Source organism: Phyllostomus hastatus, unplaced genomic scaffold (genome assembly GCF_019186645.2).
Source record: "Phyllostomus hastatus isolate PE091 unplaced genomic scaffold, TTU_PhHast_1.1 phas_contig_34, whole genome shotgun sequence".
NCBI classification, from domain to species: domain Eukaryota; kingdom Metazoa; phylum Chordata; class Mammalia; order Chiroptera; family Phyllostomidae; genus Phyllostomus; species Phyllostomus hastatus.
The window spans coordinates 66596538-66624183 of NW_025333857.1; the positions used below are offsets into that span (position 1 = coordinate 66596538).

Here is a 27646-nt window from a genome sequence, read left to right on the forward strand (position 1 = left end):
CCCCAGGCAACCGGCACAACACAACAAAATGGCTGCTGTGCCGCTAGGCACCTGAAGGGAACGACAGGGGCATCTCCGCCCGGCCTTGTCCCACGGGCCGCTCGGCTCGTCTTCTCCGCACTGAGTGCCAGGTGCGGTCGAAGGTGTTTTACGGCATCCTGAGACGGAACGGTGGGGGCCCGCGGCAAAGGCGGGAAGGCCTGGAGTGGCTCGGGATGCCGTCGGGGCGGGGGCGTGTGCTTGGGAATAGGGATTGGATGGGAAGGAGGGGAGGTCCCGGAACGGGCGTGGGGAGGTTTGGAAACAGAAGGGAGGGGAGGTCAGGAGTGGGGCTGCGGGGAGGTTGTGGGGATAAAGGACGCGAGTGTCAAGGTGCCGAGGGAAGGAGGGTAGGGCTGGTGGATGCCAGGTGACAGGGATAACGGATGATTTGATTGTCCTGACGGGTGTCATGGTATCGGGCGGAATACAGTACCTGGAGAAAGAGGAGAATTAGGATATGGGGAAGAAGTGTGAAAAAGAGGGTTAAGGAAGAGGTGAATTTTGATGTAAAACTTGCTTTCACGTCTTGATTTTTTTTTCACTTTGTGTGTTAACTGGCGGTGTCACTTTGAGCATATTTTTTAATTTTCTGGAGCATATATTTTCTCATTTGTAAAACTAATTACTAATTACTTTTGAGTGTATATGTCAGATTCGGTTCTAAATCATTTGCATGTATTAACTCATTTAGTATTTAAAATAACTTGAATGAGATTACCATTCCCATTTTAAGAGGGAAACTGAGAATCAGAGAGGTTAAGTAATTTACCTAATGTCACACAGTAAGGAAAATTAGGAGTTGAACTCAGGCTGTTTAGTTGCAAAATCTATTCTTAATTCTTAATGATGCACTGCTGCTTGTACACGAGGTTAGTAATTCTGATCTTATACAGCATCTGCAAGGATTTAAATTTGGTAATGTCTTAATGTCCTTGCAACAGTCCTTTCTTCATTCATTCAACAAATATTTATTGTGCACCAAACAGTCAAATGGAGTCCCTCCTGACTTGTAGCTTAAACTCTTAGAAGATACAGGCAGTCATCAAGTTGTAAAGGAGACCACTTTGTGCAGAGACGTGTATCATAGGAGATATAATCCTGCTGTGCATCTTGAGTGTAGAAACTCTGCCTTCTCAGCTCTGTATTTTTAGAGCCTAGCACAGTCCTTGGAGCAACAAAGTTGCTCAATAAAGCTGTATGACTGAATAAATAAATAAATTAATGGAAATGTGTGGGAAGAATGGAGAGATGTGAGACGAGAATTCAGGATGTTGATAGGACAGAGAAGGACACAGATTTCTGGGTGTGAAAGGGGAAAAGCAAGCAGCTAGGTAATATGTTGGGATGAAGAGGAACGGGTGGGGATTTGAGTATTTTCTTCGAGGAGGGAAATAATTGGAAGTTGGAGTACTGGAATGGATTAGGACGTCAGAGTATTTGCTGGGGTGAACAGTTGGGAAATCAGAGTGGATACAGAAGTATTGGAGCAGGGTAGAGAAATGGAGAACAGTAGAGCATTAGACAGTTGGGACAGGATTTGTGGGAAAATTTGGCAGTCAGAATGGGATGAAGGATGGGAGGAAGAGGTCGACAATTGCCTCTGGAAAGAAGAGCAGCTGGGTTAGTGACTTTGGGAGAGGAATGGGAACATTAGGACTAGAGAAAGTTAAAGAGTAAGAGTATTTAAATGGGTCCAAGAATATGGAATAAAGCAGAATTGTAGGGAGAGTACTAAGAAGTGATTAAGAGGCCAAGGGATGTAATGGAGAGGGATATGGAGGTCAAGAAAAGGGGATGGATATCTGCATTTTGGAGTGGAGTGGGAAGAGAGGGAAGGTTTGGGGATTGTTGAGTCTGCCTTTTAGAGAGGATCAGAGAAGAGGTTGGAAAGTTAGGAACCTTAGGAAATGCTGGAAAGAGGTGGAGGTGTGCTGTCTACCAAGTTGTGATGCTCGGGATTGTTAGATCAAGGAAGGTGTCTAAGTCTTAGACTGACAGGATGGATGGTGGTTTGGTGCCTTATCGTACGATTCTCATCATCGCATCATTCCAGTGGCTTTCTCTTCCTCTGCAGACCACCTGGGGGGCCTTCAATAGGTGTCCCCAGCTCTGGACTTCTGTTTGGTTTTCTTTTCTTTTAAAGATTTTATTTATTTATTTATATTTATAGAGAGGGGAAAGGAGGGAGAAAGAGCAAGAGTAATATCGATGTGTGAGAGATACATAAATTGGCCTGCAACCCAGGCATTTGCCCTGACCAGGAATCAAACCAGCAACATTATGCTTCACAGGCTGGCGTTCAATCCACTGAGCCACACCAGCCAGGGCTGGTTTTATTTTCTTTCTGTCCTTCCTCTTTATACTCTCTAGCCCTTCCTCTCTGCTCTGTCTTCTCTCTCCTTTTGTTCAGTCTTTGTTTATGTCATTGCTAACTACATCCTAGGGTCAAACAAGATCCTCATCTTTCCTTAAAATTTGTAGTTCAAGATTTACTATCTCCAGGTAGTAACCCCTGAAGGGGGTCTAGAATGTTTGGGAATGTCTAGAATTCTAGACATTCCCAAACACAGTAAATCCCTAAGCCCAGTTCAGTGAGTTAACTATGCTAGGAGGTTGTTATACATCTCTATTGTTTGAAGGTCCAGGCTTTACAGGAGCTATGGCAACCCAGGGAGGGGATCTTGGAATGCACTGCGACTTTGGAACCATCACTTATGTTACAATTCATGAAAGGAAGGAGTTGATCTAGATTTCTGGAATTCATTCCAGAGTGCATTTTTAAAAACTCTATTAAGTGAGTAAGGCAGGGCTTTCTGATCAGGACAGGTAACAAAGGACTTCATGATAGTCTAGTGAGGCCCAAAGGGTCTTGGTCGATAGATACTATGAAGAATTCAGGATGGTTCAGTATTTTAAGACTTCAGAAAGAATATTAAGATGCAGGATACAAAATAATTGCATTATATAAAAATTTAGGATGTGCTTTTTTTAGCCAAGAAAAAGCACATCCTTATACTTTAAAAGAGTATAAAGCATATTTTTTAGCATGTAGCATATATGACTATTCTAATTGTATAATTTTCTATCATGCTATGGGATAGAGATCCATATGTAGAAGTGGGAACTGCGCCTTGACCTTCCACTCTTCTGGTTTTTAATCTGTTGCCCTTAGGAAAACTACATTTAATTCAGGAATACATAATGTTTTACTTTTAAAACATATGCCTCTTACCTCTTCTCAAATTTGAGTATATTATTATTTAGAAAGAGAATGCCAGTACAGCTTAGTTCTGAATCATTAATATTACTGAGACTTTTTCTGTGGCAGAATTGTATAAGAAAAAAAAATTGTTTACCACACTTGTGAAATCAGGACCCCAAACCTTGTGGCTATGGCATAAAAAGCAGTTATGTGAATTGGTGGGAAGGTTTTCTGACCTAAATGGATGATTTAACATGAAAAAATGAAAGAGAAAGTAAAGACACTTACAAGTTTACATTTTAAAGTGGACTGGACTGCTGGGACAAGGCAGGTGGCCATATTATACTGTGTAACTGTGAAATAATAATCACTTTAAAAAAACAAATATAGCAGGTTTTTGCTCCTTCAAACTAGTCACTTTAAGAAACCAGATCATGAGGTCAGTGATGCTGTCATATTAAATTTTCTGGCTTATTCCCACGAGTATTGTTCACTATTTAGGGAGCACTGGAGGAGGAACAGGATGGGAGGAAAATGAGGGAGGACTGGGGGAAATGATCAATTCAGTTCAGAGATGTTGAAGTTAAGATGCCAGTGAAGTGTCAAGTATGCAGTCAGGAATAGGAGTCTGGGAATTAGAGAAAAGTTGGATTGAAGATATAAATATCAGTAAGCGAGGTGGCATTGGTAGCCATGGATGTGTATTAGATTATTTAAAATGTGATTAGAAAGAGGCTAGACAAGACTTGAGGACTGACATTTAAAGATTGAATGGAAGAGTGTAAGCCAGCAGAGGAGGGCAAGGAGTAGCTAGGGAGGCAGGATGACGCTAAGAGTGTGGTATCCCCGAAGCCAGAGGAACAAGCTGTTTCAGGAAGGAGAGTATGCCCATCAGTATTAAGTACTGCTGGTTGACAAATATTTTCAGCTTCCTGCATTCTAGGATGCCTTGTGGGTAGAAAGGGCATTGAGACTAGTTCCAGCCAATAAATTGAAAACAGAGATGACTGATAAGACTCTGGCTGGAGCACGTGCCAATACAAGACCCTATGGAGGTCTCTTTTTCCTCTGGCAAGGTGATCGGCAATGTCTGAAATAGTGTCTGCCCTTGCCAGCTTGGAGTAGTGTGGGCCCTAGCATCTATAGCCTCTGAGTTGATAACTATGTAGTCTTGAAAATTCTGGAAATAGATTCATTGTGTTGATAGCTTTAAAAAATTAACCTTGTTGAATACACTGAAAACTCTTACAGGTTTTGGTGGACTCTTGGCTTTTTTCTTGCAATGAGGAAAGGCTCTCAGCAAAAAACTTCCAAACCAAAGATGCCATCATCATCTATGGCCAATATGAGATCTAGGTCACTCTCACCATTAGGAGGATCTGAGATTCTGCCTTTTCATTCTGGAGGACAGCGGTGTAAGCAAGTCGGGATTGCAGATGAAAACACTGTACTTTTGGACTACCAAGACCATAAAGGTACTGCTTTTTAATCTAAGAATTTGACCACATACTCTTTAAGTAGAGATGGAAAATATTGAACATTTTTGGTCCAAGTGTAACATATAGCCTGGTACTAACTTGACCTAGTGTTTTTATTGACAGACGTGGAAGATGCAGGACAGTGGAGGGTGAGGGCGAAGATGTCTGAAAGGGTTAGGAGGAGGGAGTTTCCACAAAGAGGAAGCTAGGAAGCTTTATTTCCTGTGGTGGGAGAGTGCCTTAAAGCTCATCTGCCAAATTTATCATCATCCTTAGTTTTGGGGAAGGGCAAATCTGTTCACTTCAGAATGGAGTGCCTTAACTGAGTATAAGAATGTTATCTACCCTTGGGCTATTCCAGTTGCTTATTGGAAAACTGCTCATCTGTGAATGGACTGATTTCCACATAAGGACATACATATGTTCCACCAAGATTTATATTTTTTTCCCTAAAAGCATTCCATTAGTCTGGGAATCTATTTTCGAAAATAGATTCTTTATTCTAAGAATATGTTTAATGTGATTAAATGTAAAAGAAAACTATGTAATTTGTTTTTACTGAGTCACTGAATTAGAGCTATCAAGCTCTATTGACCTGAATGTGTGATCAGTTCTTACTAATAAACATCATCAGCACTGAGTTTAGACTATACCCTTGCTGTCAGTTGGTACACTGTTACTTCTAATTTGATTGATATTTTAGAATATTGACTAATATATAAAAATACTCTTTTTCTCCTAGAGCAACCCAAATTAAATAAAAAATCATTTTATTTTGAACCAAAATAAATGTGATATTAACTCATCATAAATAATCATAGGGAGTCTTTGGCCCATAGTGTGGATCTGAACTCAGGATTAATTTTTTTCTGACTCAAAGAAAGAACCAAGGGGCAGTTTTCTTTTTATTTTCTGCCTTTGTAAACTGTAACACGGCTGTAATAAACTCTGATGGCAATATCCAGAAAGGTCGTAGGACAGGGTGTGCTATCCATCAAGTTAGTACTTTATCTCCATAAAATATGATGTGGTCTTCTCTGTTTAAAAGAGCAACAAATTTGAGTTTGTCACCGTCAAAAAAAAAAAAAAAAGGAAAAGAGGATTTTTAAGAATTTAAACATTTTTGAACTTTAGATTGGAATTTTAAAAAGCAAAAACTAAATACCACCAGGTTGTTTTTTTTAAATTGCTAAAAACTTCAGTGCTGTATATAATTAAAAGTGTAAGTTTTGGATTCACCTGCCTGGATTTAAGTCCTGGATTTGCATGTTACTAGCTGCAAGATTTTGAGCAAATTATTAAAATTTTTTAAATAAATGGGAATAGTAATTTCTATCTCAGAGATTTGTTGTATAAATTAAATTTTTTAAATGTAAAGCATTTAGCAGAAAGCTTGGCACACAGCTAATGCAGAGTGGGGCAAAAGTAGGTTTATAGTTGTGAGTGCGTGAAACACAAAGTTTATTCTTGTAGTATTATTCATTAATTATTTTATCATTTGCCATATGAACAACTGTAAGCCTACTTTTGACCCACTCTGCATTTATAGAGTATAACTGTTATTGTCATTATTATGAAAGCTGTATAAAGTAAAATATTATTATTAAAGCATTGCAATTAGAACTCACCAGCTGTCTTTACATTTGCATGATTAAATTTGTTTTTATTTTATAACATCAAAACAATTTGTTTTCAGAGTATTCGTGTCTTCTTTTGCTGATAATTATCTGTTTCTGTACTTTCAGAAGCTGACTCACATGCAGGAGTCCGATATATTACAGAGGCTCTTATTAAAAAACTTACTAAACAGGACAATTTGGCCTTGGTAAAATCTCTGAACCTTTCACTTTCTAGAGATGGTGGCAAGAAATTTAAGGTAAGTTATCAACATTTTTTAATATAGGCATTCTTTTTGATATTTCTGTTCCTTAAAACTGAAAAAAATAGATATTAGACTTACAATAACATCTCATCCTAATGTCTCCTAATTTGTAGCAGACCTTTATTGTTTCCAATGAAAGTTCTATACCTGAAGTATATGACATCTTCAAATTCATGAGTACCTTTTTTTTTTTTACATTATTGACTCTGGAGAAGGGGTTGGCATACTACAGTCTGTAGGCCAAATCGGACTTGCTGCCGATTTTTATAAATAAAATTTTATAGCCACACTCATTTGTTTACTTGTTGTCTGTGGCTGGTTTTTGCATCACAGTAGCAGAGGTATTATAAGTAGTTGTCACAGAGACTATCTGGCCCACAAAGCCAAAAAAATGTACTATCTGGATTTTTGCAGAGAAAGTTTGCTGATCTCTTCTCTGGAGTGTTTACTACTTTAATTCATAGACTACAACATGAACATATTTTAATGGTCAACTCAATTTTTTAATTAGAAAAAAATTTAAACTTAGATGCCTACTACATTAGTCACAAAAATGAATTAAAAAAGATTGAAGATCTTAATGAAAACAAAAGTCAACCAACAAAAATACTATGAAAGTACTAGTGAAGAATATAGGAGAATATATTTTTAAATCTTAAGTTGGGAAAGCCCTGCTAAGCAAATACCAACCCTACTACCACAAAGAAAAATATTGCCAGATTTAGCTTACTTAATGATTGAAAAGTTGTGTTTAATGAAAGACATTATTTAAAAAGTTAAAAGAACTCCCTGGCTGGCGTAGCTCAGTGGATTGAGCGCGGGCTGGGAACCAAAGTGTCCCAGGTTCGATTCCCAGCCAGGGTACATTCCTGGGTTGCAGGCCATAACCCCCAGCAACCGCACATTGATGTTTCTCTCTCTCTCTCTCTCTCTCTCTCTCTCTCTCTCTCTCTCTCTCTCTCTCTCTCTCCCTCCCTCCCTCCCTCCCTTCCCTCTCTAGAAATAAATAAATAAATTAAAAAATCTTAAAAAAAAAAAAAAGTTAAAAGAAAATAAACCGGCAGGTCATGTTTTCAACTTATGTAACAGTACCCACATACTGTAAGGAGCTCTTACAGTTCAGTAGGAGAGACAGCTCAATGGAAAATGTTCAAAGGATATAAACAGACCATTCACAAAAGTATTGAAAGTGGCCAATATTAACATGAAAATGTTTTCAGTTTCATTAATTTCAAAGAAATGTTTTTTTAAAATATATTTTATTGATTATGGTGCTACAGTTGTCTCATTTTTTTCTCCCCTTTATTCCCCTCTGCCCTGTAACCCCTCTCCTACCATCTTTCCCCCATCTTAGTTTATGTCCATGGGTCATACATACAAGTTCTTTGGCTTCTCCATTTCCCACATTATTCTTAACCTCCACTGTCTATTTTGTATCTACCATTTATGCCTCTTATTCCCTGTACCTTTTCCCCCATTTTCCCCCCTCCCCCTCCCCACCGATAACCCTCCATGTGATCTCCATTTCTGTGATTCTCTTCCTATTCTGGTTGTTTGCTTAGTTTGTTTTTGTTTTGGGGGGTTTTCTTTAGGTTTGGTTTTTGATAGTTGTGAGTTGGTTGTCATTTTACTGTTCATATTTTTTGTCTTCTTTTTCTTGGATTTCTAAGTCCCTTTAACATTTCATGTAATATAATGGCTTGGTGATGATGAACTCCTTTAACTTGACCTTATCTTGGAAGCACTTACTCTGCTCTTCCATTCTAAATGATAGCTTTGCTGGATAGAGCAATCTTGGATGTAGGTCCTTGCCTTTCATGACTTGGAATACTTCTTTCCAGCCCCTTCTTGCCTGTAAGGTCTCTTTTGAGAAATCAGCTGACAGTCTGATGGGAACTCCTTTGTAGGTAACTCCGCTTTTCTCTTGCTGCTTTCAAGATTCTCTCTTTATCTTTCATCTTGGATAATGTAATTATGGTGTGCCTTGGTGTGTGCTTCCTTGGGTCCAGCTTCTTTGGGACTCTCTGAGCTTCCTGGACTTCCAGGAAGTCTGTTTCCTTTGCCAGCTTAGGGAAGTTCTCCTTTATTATTTGTTCAAATAAGTTTTCAATTTCTTGCTCTTGTTCTTTTCCTGCTGGCATCCCTATGATTCTGATGTTGGAATGTTTAAAGATGTCCTGGAGGTTCCTAAGCCTGTCTTCATTTTTTTGAATTCTTGTTTCTTCATTCTGTTCTGGGTGAATGCTTATTTCTTCCTTTTGTTCCAAATCATTGATTTGATTCTGATTTCCTTCCTTTCACTGTTGGTTCCCGTACATTTTTCTTTATTTCACTTTACATAGTCTTCATTTCTTCCTCTATTTTGCAGCCATACTCAGTCATTTCTGTGAGCATCCTGATTACCAATGTTTTGAACTCTGCATCTCATAGTTTGGCTATCTCTTCATTGCTTAATTCTATTTTGGGGGCTTTGATCTGTTCTTTCATTTGGGCCATATATTTTGTCTCAGCATACCTGTTATGTAGTAAGGGGCAGAACCTTAGGTGTTCACCAAGGCAGGCAACCCACTTTGCTGAGTTTGGCACTGTATGTGAGGGAGGGGTCTGAGAGGGAACAATGCTGCTTGCTCGGCTCTCAGTTGGATTTCAGTCACTTCCTTTGCTACCCCCAAGCAAATTGGGCCCTTCTGGTGCTGATTCCAGGGTGAGTGGATTTGTGTACATTCTGGAACCCTGTGGGTCTCTCTAATGAACTCTCCTATGATGCTTGAAGTTTCTCCTGCCGCCTCTATGTCAGACACTATATTAGGCTGTGGGAGTACACAGAAAGGTAAATAAGCTTAGTTTGTGATCTCTGGGAACTTAGAGCTTACTGTGAAGAATGCCTAGGATTAAGAGGAGAAATAGTGACAGAGAACCAGAGCATGGGAGAGGCACACCCAACGAAGAAGCGTGAAGGAGCTATTGGGACAGGAGAAAATGCAAGAGGGTGGTAAATTGAGGCCAAAGCAGAGAAAACTTAAGGCAGGAAAGGATGATATAAAATGTCATAGGATAGTCAAATAGGATGAAAACTTAGAAATCAGTTGGGTTTGTCAGTTGAAAAGCCCTTTCTTCCCTGGCTGGTGTGGCTCAGTGGGTTGAGTACCAGCCTGTGTACTGAAAGGTCACTGGTTTGATCCCCAGTCAGGGCACATGCCTGGGTTGCAGGCTGAGCCCCCAGCTGGGGGCTTGTGAGAGGCAACCTATGGATGTTTCTATCCTTCTCTCTTTCCCTCCCTTCTCCTCTCTATAAAAAAAATAATAAATTTTAAAGCCCTTTTATTTCTCAAATTCACCAAGTTCATTCTTTCAGGGCCTTTGCATTTTCTTTTCTTTGCCTGGTATTCTTCGCCCCCCAGGTGTGTGCACAGCTGGCTTCTCGTGATTAAGGTCTCAGCTCAGTGTACCTCTCTGTAAGGCCTTCTTTCATGACCCAATCACAGTTAGCCACCTCTCCTCAGTCACTCTCTTATTCTTTCAGTCAATAAATCATTTCTTTTTAAAAAAAAACTGTTATGCCCCCTTTTAAAAAAGATTTTATTTACTTATTTTTAGAGAGGGGAAGGGAGGGAGAAAGAGAGGGAGAGAAACATCAATGTGTGGTTGCCTCTCGCATGACCCCCACTAGGGACCTGGCCCGCAACCCAGGCATGTGCCCTGACTGGGAATTGAACCTGCAATGCTTTGGTTCGCAGCCCACACTCAATCCACTGAGCTACACCAGCCAGGGCAATAAATATTTCTTTAGTACCCACTGTGTGCCAGGCATTAGTGCTATAGCAGTAAACACAACAGATAAAATCTGTCCTCTTAGTGCCTTGTATTCTGCCACATCATATCATCTCTATTTTCTTATTAGTATGCTTCACTGTCTGAAAATTTTGCTTATTTTTTTATTTGTTTATTATCTTTCTCTGTGAATAAAAAACAAGAACCTTGTTTTCCTGATTCACCACCATATCTCTAGTACCTGAACAGGTCCTAGGAAATAAATATTCATAAATATTTGTGTAAGGGATAAATGAATGGTGATCTTGGAGAGAACTGTTTGAATACATATTAAAGGCAGAAGATACATTGCCTTACCAATAGAATAAGAGTGAATGGAAGGCAGAATGAGCAAATGTACATAATTCTTGTGAAAACATGGTGGCAAACAAGAAGGATAAAATGATGGCTTGATTGGAAAACAAGTTCAGTGTGAGGGATTTATTTTATATAGAAGAGATTGAGCACATGGGACATGGGCTTCTGCAGCAGGGCACTTGTCTACTTCACTGGTATTATCTCCATTGCCTGGTGCCACACCCAGTCTGTAGTAAATATGTAATGAGTATCTGTTTAATAATAACTGTTTCTAAACTTGTGAGGAAGACCCAGGAGAGAGAAAGAGATTGAAGGTGTAAGTGTGTGGGGAGGGGAGAGGAGGAGTAAGTTTATACAACAGTCTAAATATCTTGTTGAACGTTGAAGAAAGAAAGAGAGGAGGGAGGGAGAAACATGAAGAGTTGAGGTGGGGGAATTCTTGTTGGACAGTCTTGCACTCTTAGCCTATATGACGTGTTGTCTGCTTGGCAAGTTTGGCGGCTTGAGTAGAGCTGGTACTCCTGGTCAAGGAGAGCCTCGCCAAGGGACTGTCCAGGAGAGCAGTAAGGGCTCACTATTCTCTATGACTGCTCACATATTTACATGTTGTGTTTATGTCAGGGCATCTGTTGTGTAAAGTATTTATTCATTTGTTTTATTTAGTATATTGAAAATTTGGAAAAATGTGTTAAACTTGAAGTACTGAATCTCGGCCATAACCTAATAGGGAAGATTGAGAAGCTGGATAAACTGTTAAAATTACGCGAACTCAACTTATCATATAACAAGATCTGGTAAGTACGACTTCTTTAGGTAGCATTGCAGGGTCATTGTCTTTGTTAAAGAAGTAGATGAATGCTGCCCATGTTACTGAAAGAAAGCTTTGAAACAACAGGCACTTTGATCCTCTATTGGTGGATAGTCTGGCCCTTCCCAGATGAGGACTGCCTTCAAGACCCGGCATTACTACAGTACTAAGTAATATCTACCTAGCATTATCAAGAAGGAGATACAATTTTTGAGTACCAAATTGTATCTTAATTCTATTTTGGCAAAAAGTTTTCCCAGATAGAGTTTTTGATTCACTACCTATTACATTAAGAACGTTGACGTGAAGCAGTGTGTTTTAACCCTGTAATTTTGATCCTAAAGATATTTCAACTCATTTATCCTGATGTTCTTTGCTGATTGATATAAGAAATATACTCTCAATCTCGTTTCCATTTCATAATATGTATTACTGTGAGATATAAACATAAAATTGACTAGCTAAAACTGCACATAGAAAACTTGTTATAGATAAATAATGCAGATATGAAATCTTGAATATCTTTGTATCTGCACACTTTCTCCCCATGTTAGACTTGTTATATGTAATGTCCAACAAACAGCTAACAGTGGCAGAAACTCTAATATGGCAAAAATAAATGGGAAAATAACTGATTAATGAATCAATCCTTAATATAAAGTTTTTGTAAAAATAATTGATCCTGATAAAAATAATTTCAACAAAATTAAAATGAAAATAAAGAAGCTTAGAAATATTTTCCCAATATACTGTTTTCCCAGCCAAGTAATTACACTGATAATTAAATTGGAATTAAGTTGGGAAAATACTTCATCAGTGAAAATTCATCAGTGTGGGTGATGAATGTTTTATTTATTTAAATACTCTCATTAAAATATTTGTGTTTACAAATGTAGTATTATTCTGGGGGTCCACCAGCTCAAAGTGGCAGCTTTATCCTGCTTGTATAGCTAATTTTTCGGTAATGACTTAAGGTAATAATTACAGACATCTTCTCTTGTTACAACCCTTTGTAACACATAGCACTGTGTGCTGTTGGGTTTTCCAGCTCTCCTCTGGCTGTCAATGCTAGTACTTTTTATTGCGGTTAGTAAGAATGCCACAGACAGACTTGTTTCTTCTGTGTTGTGGGATCATAAAGTTTGATAGTAAGATAGGTAAGATTTCTGGCCACAGTAATGAAGAGTTTACCAAAGATGTGATGAATTTGTTTTTAACTGCTTTTTTTTGTTGTTCTTATTTATGAAAAGCGTTGATAAATTATAATTGTGAAAGGTAACCTCACATAAGACCAAGGCTGTTAATTCTAAAATGATAGTGGAGGCCCTGGCTGGTATGGCTCAGTGGATTGGGCCCTGGCCTGCAAGCCAAAAGGTCTCTGGTTGGATTACAGTTAGGGCACATCCCTGGATTGTGGGCCAGGTCCCCAGCTGGGGGTGTGAGAAAGGCAACCAGTCAGTGTTTGTCTTACACATGGATGTTTCTCTCCCTCTCTTCCTCCCTCCCTCCCCCTCATTCTGAAAGTAAATAAAACCTTAATATTACTGGAGGGACTCTATTACAGTACTAAGTAAGTTTGACTTTACCCTTTGATTTCCAGCAAAATTGAAGGCATAGAGAATATGTATAATCTGCAAAAGCTAAACCTTGCAGGAAATGAAATTGAACATATTCCAGTATGGTTTGGGAAGAAGTTAAAATCTTTGCGAGCTCTCAATCTGAAAGGCAACAGGATATCATCGGTAAGTTATTCAGAGTAGCAAGAATGTTTTTCAAATTTTTGGAATTGTTGAAAAAGTTAAAATCTAAGTTTAAAAAAAATGGGATCTCTTCTTTTAAGATCAGTAGTCATTTGATGAAACATTAAATTCAGACATAACCTGCAATTGTCTAGGGTAATTAAATATGGTCAGTCCTACTTTTACATGGTTCTATGGTAACTGAGAGTTGACCTCTTAGCATTTTCACATCTATCATTTCAGTTGAGCCTCAGAACACTTGTTTTAAGAAGAGAGTGCAGGAATTATTTTTAAAATACTATGGGGGGCGGGGGCTGGGTGGTGGTAGGCAAAGGGAGAAAAAGCAGGAACGACTAATAGCATAAACAATAAAATACAAATAAATAAATAAATAAATAAATAAATAAATAATACTGTTAGTTAGGTATCATAGTTTTACTCCCCTTGTTAATTATAGTTTCAGTTAAATTATAGTTCAGTTAAATTCAGTTCAATTATAGTTTCAATTATAAATTGAGTAAGAGGTTAAATCTCATACTCAATTTATAACAGAATTCAGGTCAATGAATGCCTGCAACAGTTTCTATTTTTTCCAGTTTATGAATTAATCTCAATTATAATATTAGGTGTTTTAGGAGGTTACTCACTAGCTGTTTATAATAGAGCAACTTTATCATGGTTCACATAATCTGATGATGATGTATATTTTTCTCTGGAGTGTAATTTATGATTTTCTTTGATAGTTATACAGTTAGATGTTCAAGAAACATTACTAAGTAAAAACATTAATATATTTAAATCTGTATTAAAATTGGAACAATCATGCTACAATTTAAAAAACACCAGTCTTAAAATAGAAGAAAAAAGATGTGCTTTCCACTATGTGTCTAGACTTGCCTTCTGTGACTTTGAAGAAACTCTTCATCTCTCTGAAACTCATTGCTTAAGTTGGAGAAACAATTTCTACCCTGCCTCCTTTACAGGAATGTTATGGGCTCAGGTGAAATGACAGATGTGAAAATGCTTTAAAAAATTTAAAACATTAACTCTTAGGTTGTATTCTTTAAACCTTCAACAGTGGAAGCAGTAATAATAAACAACAGTTGTTTAATGCTGTGCAGTGAACAATGTCTGTGTGTTCCTTATTTCATCTTCATGAAGATCTGATAAGGTGATTCTCTACCACTTCACCGTGATGGCCCAAGTGCCTCAGAGCCCAAGCCTCACACCTTGTTGTACAGCATCACTTTGGACTCTTGGGGCCTGGGAGGTGATAGGGTAACTGTGAGTCTAAAATTTGCCACACGTACTCCTCAAATAGTGATCCTTAGCTAGTACTCAGATTTAGCTGGTGTTAACAGGAAAATCATTCAATAAATATTTATGATTATTTCTAATTTGGTGTCACTTTTCATCCCAGTTCATATTTGACATTGGTATCAATAAGTGATACACATCCACTTGGGTAAGATTTTTTTGTACTAACTTTTAATAGTAGTTTCTCAACCTTTTAAAATCCATCCTTGGATAAACATAAAAGTCTCACTTCAAAACTTACCCTTATTTCTTTTAACTATTAAATATAGCTGTTAGCTGAGAAGTTACCAGTTTTTCTTTAATTTGTTCAGTCAGTATAATGAAGAGGCAGAGGGTTTATAGGTATACAGATTTAAATTCAAATCCTGTTTCATTCACTTGTAACCTCTGAGCTTTGAGCAAGTCACCTAACTTCTTTGAACAAGCCCAGTTTCTTCATGTGTAAAGTTAAGATGATTATATATCATAGGTTGTTGTGGGGAGTCACAAATGAAATAGTACATGGAAATGCCTAATAATACCCTGATGCACTATACTCAGATACTCAAATACTCCTCCTTATTCCTCCCCTCATGTGCTACTTTTTGATAATGGGTTTCATGAATAGATTCCTTGCCATGTTAATAGCAGTTTCTATATTTATTACTCCTTTTAGGTATGTTTATGATTTTTAAATTATACCAATAATGTTATATGTCATTTCAGCTTCAAGATATAAGCAAGTTGAAACCACTTCAAGATTTGACTTCTCTGATCCTAGTTGAAAATCCAGTTGTTGCCCTTTCTCATTACTTCCAGTTTACCATTTTTCACCTCCGTTCACTGGAAAGCTTGGAAGGTCAGCCGGTAACCACTCAGCACAGACAGGAAGCTTTTGAGAGATTCAGTTTGGGTAAAGTGACTTTTTTTAATAACTAAATTTGGGTGGGAAAAGAATAATCCAGAAATTATCCATAAAAATATATTATATTATGAACATTATAATGCTGTTAAAATTTGCATAGAAAGTTGCACCATAAATTAATTAATTCAGCAAATAGTCATTGGGTATGTATTGTGAACCAGGCACTGTATCTGGTACTAAGGATACACTAGTGAGGAAGACATAGGTTACTGGCTTTAGTGCAGCTTGTGTTTTAGTGGAGAAGACAGACACAAAAAAAAGCAGGTAAACCCTGATAAAGTAGCAGAAGAGAACCCCCTTTTTTGGAAAGTGTGGTGTAAAGGAATGGCGCCATGAGGACCTGACATTTCAGCTGAAGACAAAGGCAAGGATGGATTAGCCACGTGAACAAAGGCATTCATGGAGAGGGAGCAGCTTTTACTTTGAGGTTGGATAGACCCTGGTGAGTTAGGGAACTGAAAGAAGATCAGTATGACTGGAGGGATAGCTCAAGAAAACACTATGGGGAGACTGTGTGTGTGGTGGGGGGTAGATAGCACAGGTCCTTGGAGTTTGGATTTTATTCCAGTTTCAGAAGAAAGCCATTGACAGTTTTTAACTGGGAATGGGACATGAGCCAGTTTATATTGGGATTATTATTGATACAGGATGGAGATTGATTTAGAGCAGAGGAAAATGGAGCTAAAGGGACACGTGATTAGGCTGCTGCAGAAATCTAGCCTCGAAATGTTGATGGCTTGTGTTTTGGTGGTGGGTTTGGTATATCAATGGATCAGTTTTGGAGGTTCAGCAGCACTTTTTAGTGGATTGGAAATTCCCAGACTTCTAGCTTGAGTGAGTGTTTGGATGGTGATATTATGTATAAATATAGGAGAACTTAGAATGCTGAGTTTGAATGTCTGTGAGAAAACCAAAAAGATTTGGAAATGTGAGTCTGGAGTTTAAAGAGATCTATACTAGACTTATAAATTTGGGAGTCAGTCAGCATGAAAATGATCATTTAATTCCACCAGAATCAATTAGCTCAGTCAGGCAAGGGTTGGGATGAGCGAGAAGGAAAGCCAGCTAAGCAAGCTCAGAGAAGCCAACAAGGTAGAAGAAAAGTAGGAAATAGTGGGTTGCAAAAGCCCAGAGAAGAAGGTTTCAAGAGAGGAAGTGGTCAGCTACGTTGAATGTTGCTGAGCTATGAAGAAGTAAGATGAGCACAGAGAAGTGCATGAGATTGGCAACATCTGATGATGATCAGATGATGATCATCAAGATCAGTTGATCTCAACAATAGCAGTTAAGGCATGGTTAGGACAAATGCTAGATAATAGATGGAAGACATTTAGGTGACATTTGGGTGAAGATTGGAAATTTGCTCCCATAATTTCTCCCTCCTAATACCTAATAAGTGAGTTAAAAAAAAATCACCAGTAGCTTCCAGACCAGGAAATGAGCAGAAGCCAATGTGGTAAAACCTCAAAGCTAGCAGTCAAAGAAGCAAAGACAATATTCAGGAGCAGAGTGGAGAGACAAGTCATGGTTCAATTCTTTTGTTCCTTAAGAAGACAAGATTAGATCAGAAAAAAAAAGAGAAAGATTGTCTCTTAATAAGAGGGACAGGACATTTTCTCCATCGAAGGGGGCGAAGATGTGTGCAAGTGTGGGTAGTTTTGTTGCTTTGGTGGTGGGAAAATGAGGAAGTTCTCACTAGTAGGGTCTGTTTTCTCGTGAAATATGAGGTCATCAACTGAGAGAAAATAGAAGGAGTATGGGGTGGGGGTGTAGAGAAAGAGGAAGGCATATGGAATATTCATTTTAGAATGTTAGGAAATGAGCCTGTATATTCAACCATTTGAAATTGATGTTAGTCTACTTCACTTACAAAAATGATAGTCTCATAACGTTTGATCCAGTACTTGAGAAATATAAATTTAATTAGTTTGGGATCCCCCATACTCAACATTTATTACCCTGAAGTTTATGTTTTAGAATTCTTAAAATATAAATAATACAAAGGAAAGTCATCATATAAATGTACTGTTGGGGAAGATGTTTCTATTACTTATGATGGGTTGATGACTTTGAATATTAATTAGGAGCCTTTAATGTGCTGAACTCTTGGAATCTAGTGGTGAAGCAGATAGATGCAGTTTCCGCTCTCACAAAACCAAGCTATTTGATCACATTTCACAATTCCTTGTGTGACAAGGGCCACAGCAGAGGTGCAAGGTGGTTTGAGAGCATCCCTGAGAAGCATCTAACCTGGGGAGAAGGTAGAATTAGGGCAGACTTTTCAAAATATTTTTTAAACTAAGACCTAGAGGACCAGTAATAGATAGAGGAAGCCAGTTCCAAGCAGAAAGTGTGACTAAAAGCCTGCAGGTGAGAAGAGGCATCACAAATCTGAAGAATTGGAATCATTTCAGAGGGCTGCAGTGGGATGTGCTTGAAAATAATGCTGGAGAGGGAGTTTGAGACCAAATCATGAAGAGTCTTGTCAATTCTTCATATAGGCTTTTGGATCCTATCCTAAACATAGTGGGAAGCCTCTGAAGGATTTTAAGATAACATAGTATTTTGCAAACATGCTTGCAGCATCCTTTAATGTTTGATTACAAATGTCAAATAAAATACTGCATTTTTTATGGGAGGCCTGGAAAGAAGCTTCATTTGTCAACACACTAATTGAATTAAATATTTGGGGAAAATGTTATCTTTTAAAATTGTTACCCAAATGATGACTTCTTACCTCTTAATATAAATCACTTTCTAGTTCAAAACAGTCTCCCCCACCCCCACCCCAGAAAAGTTAGTCATACCACATAATTTAGCCCTGGCTGTTGTGGCTCAGTGGATTGAGTGCTGGCCTGGGAACCAAAAGGTTGCTGATTTGATTCCCCGTCAGGGTACATGCCTGGATTGCCAGCCAGGTCCCCAGTTGGGAGCATGAGAGAGGCAACCGGTCAGTGTTTCTCTCCCTCTCTTTCTCCTTCCTTTCCACTCTCTCCTTCCTTTCCAAAAAGAAACAAGTAATCTTAAAAAAAATAATAGCGGGGCTATATTTATACTATTCTAAGAGGTCTTTTGCTATTAGTTAAAAAATATTCTTAACCTTTCTTCAACTAGGAACTATAATGTTCAATAAACAATTAAATTTGTATTGGCAGAAGAAGTAGAAAGACTAGAAAGAGACCTGGAAAAAAAGATAATGGAAATTGAAGAGCTTAAGAGCAAACAAACAAAGTTCCTGGAAGAAATTAAAAATCAAGATAAACTGAACAGATCATTAAAAGAGGAGGCCATGTTACAAAAACAGAGTTGTGAGGAGCTAGAAAGTAACCTAAACACGAAAAATGAACTGGTAAGTTCATATTTTACATTGTTTACGTATTTTACTATGTTTTGACTATATATATTCTCTTGAAATAGAGCATTCTTTGTCCGTGGGTCTGAAAAGACAACTTCCTGACCATAGAGTGGGGAAGATGTGGTTTAACAGAAATATGTGCTAAAGATTTTACAAGCTGTAGTTGAGTGGGCACTGTGTCATATGGCTGCCCAGAAGACGAGTGCTGTTTCGGGCTACACTGTGTGAAGTGCAGTGCCTAGAACCAAAGAGGGAGGTGAGGCCCTGCACTAGAAGGAGCCAGTCAGACTACCCATAGATGTGTGTATTTTTTTTTAACAACATCGTTGGTGACTGTACATTGGCAAAAACTTTTAGAAGGCAATTTGGCAAAATTATCCAAATTTAAATGGACATACCCTACGTCCTATATAATAGAAATATTACCAGTATACATAGTGTTTATGTTATTATATTTATTTATTATTATATGTTATAATATTACATAATCTATATTTCCAATAAGATGTTCTATAGAAATGGTAGCAAGAATGTGTAAAGATATTGTATATGTGCATACATACATATATAAAGTATGTATATATTTTATACATATATATATACATATATAGTGCATGTATATATACTAGGACATTCCCTAGAACATTATTTATATTAGCAAAATATTGAGAATAACTAAATTGTCCCCCAGTGGATATCTGTGTGGTAGAAAAATCTTGTTAAGTGTTAAAATGAGGTGGAGCTGTATGTTCTGATACAGAAGGATGTCTAACACATATTGCTATGTGAAAAAAGCAAGTTATAAAAGAGTATACCGAGGATGATCCTATGTATAATGGCATCAGTGTTGGGAAAAATGGTAGAATGCACTAAACTCTTGACAGTAGTTATTTCTGAGGAGTGGAATTACAGACTTTCAAATTACTATTTATGCATATCTGGAATACATAGATTTTATAAAATTTGGCTTTATGGTTGAGATAAACAGAATATTTTAGAAGAGATTTAAACAGACTAGATAGTGTATGATCAGAAGGTACCTGGCCCAAAGGTTTTAACGGTTGTGAGTCCATGTCCTGTGAGGAATGGCCAAAGCAACTGGGAGTGTTCTCCTGGAGAAGAGGAGAAACAGCGAGATCTGATGATTGCCTTCAGGTAGTTAAAGGACTGTTCACGGAAAAGGGACATAGACTTATTGATGAAGGTCCCACAGGTGGAATTAAGAAGTAGCGAATAGAAAATACAGTAGTAAAGAAGAAATTTCAAATAGCCATTGTGAGATAAAATGAGGTAACTCTGGACTGTGTTTGCTGTCATTGAAACAGGCACATGCTTGGGGCTGGGGAAAAAGATGAAAATCCTAGACAGCAAAATGGACTAAATCCTAAAAGTCCTTTTCTACTCAGAGAATCTGACCGTGTAGTATTAGTCTACTACTTGTCCTTGAAGGAAAAAATAGCTATTGGTACTTTTTTTTTTCTTTTGACAGTTTGTTTTCTGATCTATGCTTAGAGTTATGTTTTCTGATCATAGCTTAGAGAATTATACCTCTCACATGACTATAGAATCTTAGATACAGTTACAATTTTTTGCATTTCCCTTTCAAGACTGTCATTCTAGCTTAATTATTTGTTGACAAGAATTTTGCTTAAGCATTTATTTTTTTTTAGCAAGAGAAAGTGTCCCCTTCTCTGTGCAGAGAGGGAAATAGTTACATAAAATTCAAATACTTAACGTCCTTCTCGAGCTCTTCTTTGCCTGGGAGAAAAGGTAATTTATGTCAGGGGACATGCTGAAAGGGCAGCTTCCCCAGCTGTTAGTCAGGTATTCAGAGCATATGTGGGTTCCTTCATGTGCCTCTTATTTGAAGGTAGTTTTCAAGTATGTCAGCTGTATTCTAAAGGCATACTGAAAATATGTTAACAATTTGGTGATTATCAGTGATTTTATATTATACATACTTCTGTTGCTCTCCATTCCATAATAAAGTGGATTGATAAGAAATTTAATCATTTGAAACTTACATGACAATCAGTTTCATTTTAGCAGTGAACCCTTTAAGTTGTCACTTAACATTTGTATTTAAAATACAAAAAAACCCCACCCAGTACTTACTGTGGTGTCACTTGATATTTGTGAGCATTTAAACATTTTTCCTGAGTTATCCATCTTTTTTGTAATACAGAATTCATCTTTTATTAAGATAAAAGAACTTATAATTTCTATATGCTGACTCCCTAGTGCATGTTAGTTAATCCACTGAAAACCTTCGCAAAATGTTGTATTTTATGACCTTGCACTATCCCTAAATTATGGATTGTTTTAATTGTCTAGTTTTCTCTTTTATTTGTTTACAATGTTGTTGATATGTTTGTGCTGTGGATAAATGTTTTGTAAATTGTCAATGGTTTTGCTGTTTTGTTTTTTCTGTAACTATCATTGGTTAGAAGATAGGCTGTGCTCTTCTTCATGTCATGCTATTTTCATATTTAACCATGTAAAAATACATGTATATATGCAGTTAGTAAGTTTACTATAACGAATTCTGATAACACAGATGTATACAGTAGAAAACGAAGGTCTCACTCTTCCCCCACCCCATTGCCTGGTGTTAACATATATCCTTTTTGTTTTCTCTGCTTATACAATATACAGGTAATAATGTATATGTAATTAAATACAATGTATATATCTTTGAATATTTTTGTGATTTAAAAAATCTTACTATATATATTTTTAATTCTGCATCTTATTTTTTACAAAACTGTATGTCATGGACAGCTCTCCAAGTTTAAAAAGAATACACACATACTTGTGCACATACACTTTGTACATATACTACCCATAAATCTTTCTCACTCTTTTCAGAGTCTATATTATGTTCCATTATATGGATCCTCCATAGTTTATGTAGCCTGCTATTATTGATGAATATTAGGTTGCTTCTGCTTTGTTATTATTAGAAACAATATTACAGAGAAAATCTTTATATGTAAATATATATATCTTATGCATTTATACTAGTAATTCCTTAATATAAATAACTACATTATTTTGAATTTGTAAATAGGAAAAAAAATGGAATCTCCTTGCTTTAATTTCACATTTCTTTAGTTGTTGGAGTTGAGTATTGCATATGTAATTATTAGCTCTTTTGTATTCTTTAACTTTTTTCTTTAAATTTATTTTGTTTTGACTGTTCTCTTATTATTACACAGGACTGTTCTTTTTTTTTTTTTTAAAGAATTCTAGGTTTTATTCTGAGAGCCTATATTTGAAAAACGTTTTTCATTCTCTTATGCAGAATATCTGGTAATATACCACCTACAGTTATGTAGTGTTTTCTAGTTTCATGTAAGTAGGTCAGCCTGCAAAAGAAAGGTAGCAACATCGAAGTAGAACTGCTGGTGGCCTTTAAGCTGTAGTAGTTCTCCCTCTGCTGCCACCAACAAATATTAACTTTGATTATCTTTGATATTAATATTGCTCTTTGTCTTTTTGAAAGTTATTTAACTTTTGTTCTTTGGTCTCTTCATTTTTCAAATGAGGATGACTTACCTGTCCTGCCAGTCTTACAGACTTGTGAGGACTTAATGACATAATGTCATAATGAAAATAATTTGAAATGAATCAAGCTGAGTACTGGAAGGTGGTAAATCTGTAACTTAAAGAATGATGATAAAATGTTCCCCTATAAGAAAAATGCAAGTACTGAAAACAATTACTTTTTAAGGTAATTTGTCAGTAAAGAGCATCTTATGTTATACAGCCTCACTCTAGAGTTCTCCAGGTGATGGTTTCTCCTTGCTTCTTTCTCCTTTTAGCCCTTGTCTTGGTTTCTTGCAGACCTTTTTCTGCCGATTCTTTTTTCTTCCTTAAAGGTAGCTCCTTCAGGACTGAATTGCACACTATGTTTTTCATGGTTTGCATGATAATTTGTATGAATATGCTTATGTACATTTTAAGTTTTGAAACTGGCTTGCCTTCCCAAGAAACGTGCTTGTGTATGTATGTATAAATTTTTTAATAGATGTGTATATAGGAGAATGAATATGAATGTTTGGGGAAAGAATTTGTATCATTTTTTCTATTGGTAAATATGTTAACTGCAGTCAGCTCCTGATTATCCACAGCCAATACTGTAACTAGCCAACTTCCCAGGTCCTTTGACTCTTGATTTGCTCTCATTTGTGCATTCCCTCAATGAACATCTGTTGTATGCTAAACCTATTGCTATAAAAGACACAAACATGCTTTGATATGCACAGAATGTTTATTATTGTTTGCCTGCATCGACCAGTTCATGCAGTTTCTGTGGTTCCAGGTGTATTTGCCTTTGGTCCTACTGCCAATGGTCTTTGGGAGAGGAGCCCAGGATTAGTTGACACTGTTGGTTATGAGTTGCTTTCTTGAGACTTGGTGACTTAGGAGCATTCACTGAAAGACCATCAGCGTGGGTATGTGCTGGACACCCTGCAGCAGGACATCGAAGGCATATAGTATAATAGAGGGTTAGATTTGAAATCAGGGGACTTGGAATTGAACTCTGTTTCTTCCACGACCAGCTGTGCAACTGGGAAAGTTATTTAACCTCTGTGTGCAGCTTTTGTCATCTTATAAGGTAGCTGTGAAGATTTGGTGAGATAGCACAGGTAAAATGCTTAGTACAGTCTCTGGCACACAGTGAGGACTCAGTCAAGATTACCTCTTATCCAGGTTAGTATCACTTCCCTTTGATGGCTAATCAGGAGGTGACTGTAAGCTAAATCATGCACGACTTTGATTTCCTGGGCCTTGTAAAATGTTTATGTTTGTCTGTTTTTTATTCTCTCAAGCTTGCATTTTTTATATTAATAGAGTTTTTCTGCATGGTTGGTTTGTTTGCTTTTTGTGGGTTTTTTTTTTTTGGTCTTGTGTCTACTATCACACACTGGTAAAAAAAAAGGTGAAAATCACTTAGTGGACCTTTGAAATGAACTTGAAGGGTTGGTGTACTAGAAAGGGAGCTGGTACTGTTAATGAAATATTTAGCCTCTGCCACTAATGTAATATGTAACTTTGAGAAGTCAATTCACCCATCTGGGAATCAGTTTTTTAATTTATAAATGCAGAGAATTAGACTAGATGACTTCGTTTACTATAGTTCCAAAAATTTCTAAGAATAACCAGTAACTAAAAAGTTGTAATTTTAGTAGAATTACTTTATTAAAAATTTAGTATTATATATTTGAATATGATTAATTGATCTTATTCACATTCCTTACCCGCTATTACAAAAAATAATATTCGGAACAGCTAAAACTGAAATGCCATTAGCCAAAATACTACAGCAACAATACAGCAGTTAAAACCAAACTTACTTTCATCCTTCTCATTCCTCCTCTTGATTCCTTTATAATTAATGTTAAATATCATTTCCATCCATGATTTGAAGCTACCATTTACTCATTTACAGAGTGAGTTAAATAAATTGTTAATTATTGGGAAATCAGGAAGCAGGTACTTAGTAGACTAGTTACTTAAAAATAATTGGTACAGAGTTATTTTCATGTTTGGCTAAAGCAAATTTAAATGTTTTTAAAATCTTCATTCATTGTATCATGAAATAGCAGATAACTTCAAAGGTCTTTTATGTGATCTCTTATGATAATTTTGTATTTCATTCTTTTTAATATTTAAGAATTATGATAAGATATACTGAATGTTGTGCTCTTTGCTGTGGGGTTTAAAGCAATCTAATTATTAGCTGTGATTAGAACTTGCCTCATACCATTGTACATTTATACTGACTTACTGACACTATATGTTATCTCATATCAAATTGGGCCCATAGCTAAAACAGAAGACCATGGAACTAACGCGAGCATGTCAGAAACAGTATGAGCTGGAACAGGAACTGGCCTTTTATAAAATTGATGCTAAATTTGAGCCACTAAATTACTATCCATCAGAGGTGAGTTATCTTAATTTTTTAATAATCCACAGTTAAAGCAAGCTTATAGTGGGGCAGGGGAGGGCAGGTGTTGGAGACTTTCAAGGGTTTTTATCAATAACCACCCCACTTTCTTGTTGTGAGGGCATCAGAAGAATAAATGTATTTTGGTTGGATCTGAGAGTTATTTGGCTCTGTATGTTAGAGCAGTTTCCAAAAGAGATACCGTATTTTGCTGTGTATAATGCACACATCTTTTGCCCACATTTTTGAGGGAAAAACAAGGATGCACATTATACATGGAAAAATATGGTAAAAAGCCCAGAAGGATTCTTACCTACAGCCGTATCCATAACCCAAAGCATCTTTCTAACCCTCAGATACCTCACTCAAGAATATGGTTGATCATCTCCCTTAAATCTGAACTTCCAGAAAAAGTGCACTGCCAGCTTCAGCAACCATGGAATAGTATAGTCATCTCTGTATGTTGTTTGTTCAGTAATCACTGGGTACAGTCTTAGTCAACCATTATTTATACATATGCCATAAATCTTACTGCAAAAGAGAAACCACTTAATGTCTAAGACCCAGTGATTGTAACCAGCATCATATTATTTAGATAAAAATGAAATTATTAAAATTTATTAAATAGATACCTTACTCATGTATCTATCAAGATAAAATACCTAAATTTCTGGTTTGAAAGATTAAGCAGGGCTAAAAATCACATAACTGTATACAGTTCTTTAATCAATAAATCCAAATTCACTGTTCAAGAGTAGGAAGAGGAATCCTTTGAGACCATTTTTTGTTGTAGTTCTTTTCTGGTTTATAAGGATGAAAGAATGATATATATTTTTCAACTTCTAGGTTTTAGAATTAACATGAAGGCAGTTCTGTGATATGTTCTTCATAATAAAAATGAATAATGTCACTTGACTGTTTATAAGTTACTTATTAAACCACACATCTATTAATTTATTTTGCTTATAGTATGTTGAAGTCGATAAAACCCCAGAGGAAAGCCCCTATATTGGCAAATCCAGATACAAGAGGAATATGTTCACCAGAGAGAGTTACATTATCGATAAAGCCCAGCCGATAGAGATCAAGAAGATGGAGCCAAATGACGGACAACAACCTAGAAACGGGCAGAAGAACTTGAGAGCCCACACACCACCGGACATACAACTGGAAGACAAAGAAAGAAAAATACGTGCAGGTTTAAAAAAGTCATTTTAAATTCTTTAAAAATATTAAAAGGTTGACTATGTAGGCAAATTGTGTTTTAATAATTCTTTTACTTAACATGCTGGAGGCATTTATTAAATTGTTGTTTATGTGAAAAGTCTAAAACAAAAGTAGTGATTCATTGAGCAGGTTATAGTTATTTCTATTATGTTAGAAAATGGGGTTTTGATAGTAATTTGATGACAACATATCCAGGGGATACAAGAATGCTTAAATCTCCTGCCAACAGATCCTTTTCACCATTGGAGCTATACATTCGAAGACATGATTAGTAATAATTGAAGCAAGTGAAGTACCGCTTTATTACTATGTATGCAGCCAAAACCTAAAGCAGTGCTTTGGATAAACTGGATCAGGGCACTCTCCTTAGGCTGGAGCCTAAGGCTGGCTTTGACTCTTTCCAGCCTGTCCCACATTCTACCTCCTCAACCTTCCCTCCCATCCACCCCCAGAACATCTAATTCAAGGGATCTTACCACCTCCTGGCAAGTCACAAAGACAAAGAAATCAGTCAGGGAGGGCTCTTAGAGACCCTGCCGATGACAAACTTTGAATCCACTTTCCCACTCAGCTGCAAAGATATGAAAGAAGGAGAAAGTAGACTTGGGTTCATGCATCCCACTAGGATTCATGGCCCATTGTGGGGCTCTGACCAATCATATTAGCAGCTCATCTTCCCTTGGTTAGTAGCTAAATGGAAAGCATGGAAGTCTAGTAGAGGTTGACCGGGAGAAGGAAGAAAGAGACTGAGTTGTCCGTGTCTAAATGTACACTGTATGCCAGGCTCCAGAGGGAGAAAACAAAAGTAAATCAGTTATCTCTGCAGACTAGCTTCAAGGAGCTCATCATTTTACAGGAGGCAGAGAAGAAGTAAGGGAGAAAAAGAAATTGGAAATTTGAGGTAGAAACTAATTGATTTGAGATTACTTGAGTTGAGAAAAACTGTTCAGTAGTGAATTTGATATTGAGTCCCATTATAAAAGCATTTACCTCTAATGCAGGTTTTTTTAAATAGCTTAAGCCTAATTATATAACTTAGTGACATATAAGTATATATTTACCAATAAAATCCTTATTTTCTCAAAAGAGATCTTTAGTGTTGGGATCATCAGTTAAAGCCCCTTTTATGTTAAGAATTTTACAAATTTAAAGGATTAATTAAAGGGGATTACATGGTAGTGGAAAAAATACAATAAAAAAAGATAAATTATAGTCCTATAGCATATCATGAAACTATTCTAGAGATTAATAGAAAGGAAAACCATCATAAGAAATTACATTTTTATTCCTGTGATCTGTAATTTAATATAATATGTAATCTATAATTTAACTTAAGGGAGGAGGTTATTGTGAAGAAAAACATCTGGTAGAAATTTAAAAATTTAAGATTTTTCTTGTGTATGTGCATGGTTTTAAATTTGCAGCACAAACTCAACTCTCAGAACTGCATGATGAAATAGAAAAGGCAGAACAACAAATCTTAAGAGCTACTGAAGAATTTAAGCAACTGGAAGAAGCTATACAACTTAAAAAAGTATGTAAAAGCAAAGCAGCAATGTTAAGAGGAAATGCAAAAAATGAAATGTTTTCTCCCTTCATAACCATGTA

General features: G+C 36.8%; 1 protein-coding gene across 2 annotated transcripts in view; it reads left to right on the plus strand.

Moving 5' to 3' along the window:
- Positions 1-27646, plus strand: part of CNTRL (centriolin) — an 80458-nt gene continuing 52812 nt past the window's right edge. The window contains exons 1-11 of one of the 2 annotated variants that reach the window (XM_045840412.1): positions 1-131; positions 4496-4719; positions 6468-6598; positions 11396-11526; positions 13141-13282; positions 15302-15488; positions 18656-18849; positions 22680-22736; positions 24689-24808; positions 25781-26009; positions 27463-27572. In XM_045840412.1, coding sequence (XP_045696368.1) covers positions 4527-4719; positions 6468-6598; positions 11396-11526; positions 13141-13282; positions 15302-15488; positions 18656-18849; positions 22680-22736; positions 24689-24808; positions 25781-26009; positions 27463-27572 — 1494 coding nt within the window. In that variant the 5' untranslated portion in view covers positions 1-131; positions 4496-4526. The remainder of the gene's footprint in view (positions 132-4495; positions 4720-6467; positions 6599-11395; positions 11527-13140; positions 13283-15301; positions 15489-18655; positions 18850-22679; positions 22737-24688; positions 24809-25780; positions 26010-27462; positions 27573-27646) is intronic. The other variant, XM_045840413.1, reaches the window with a different exon arrangement.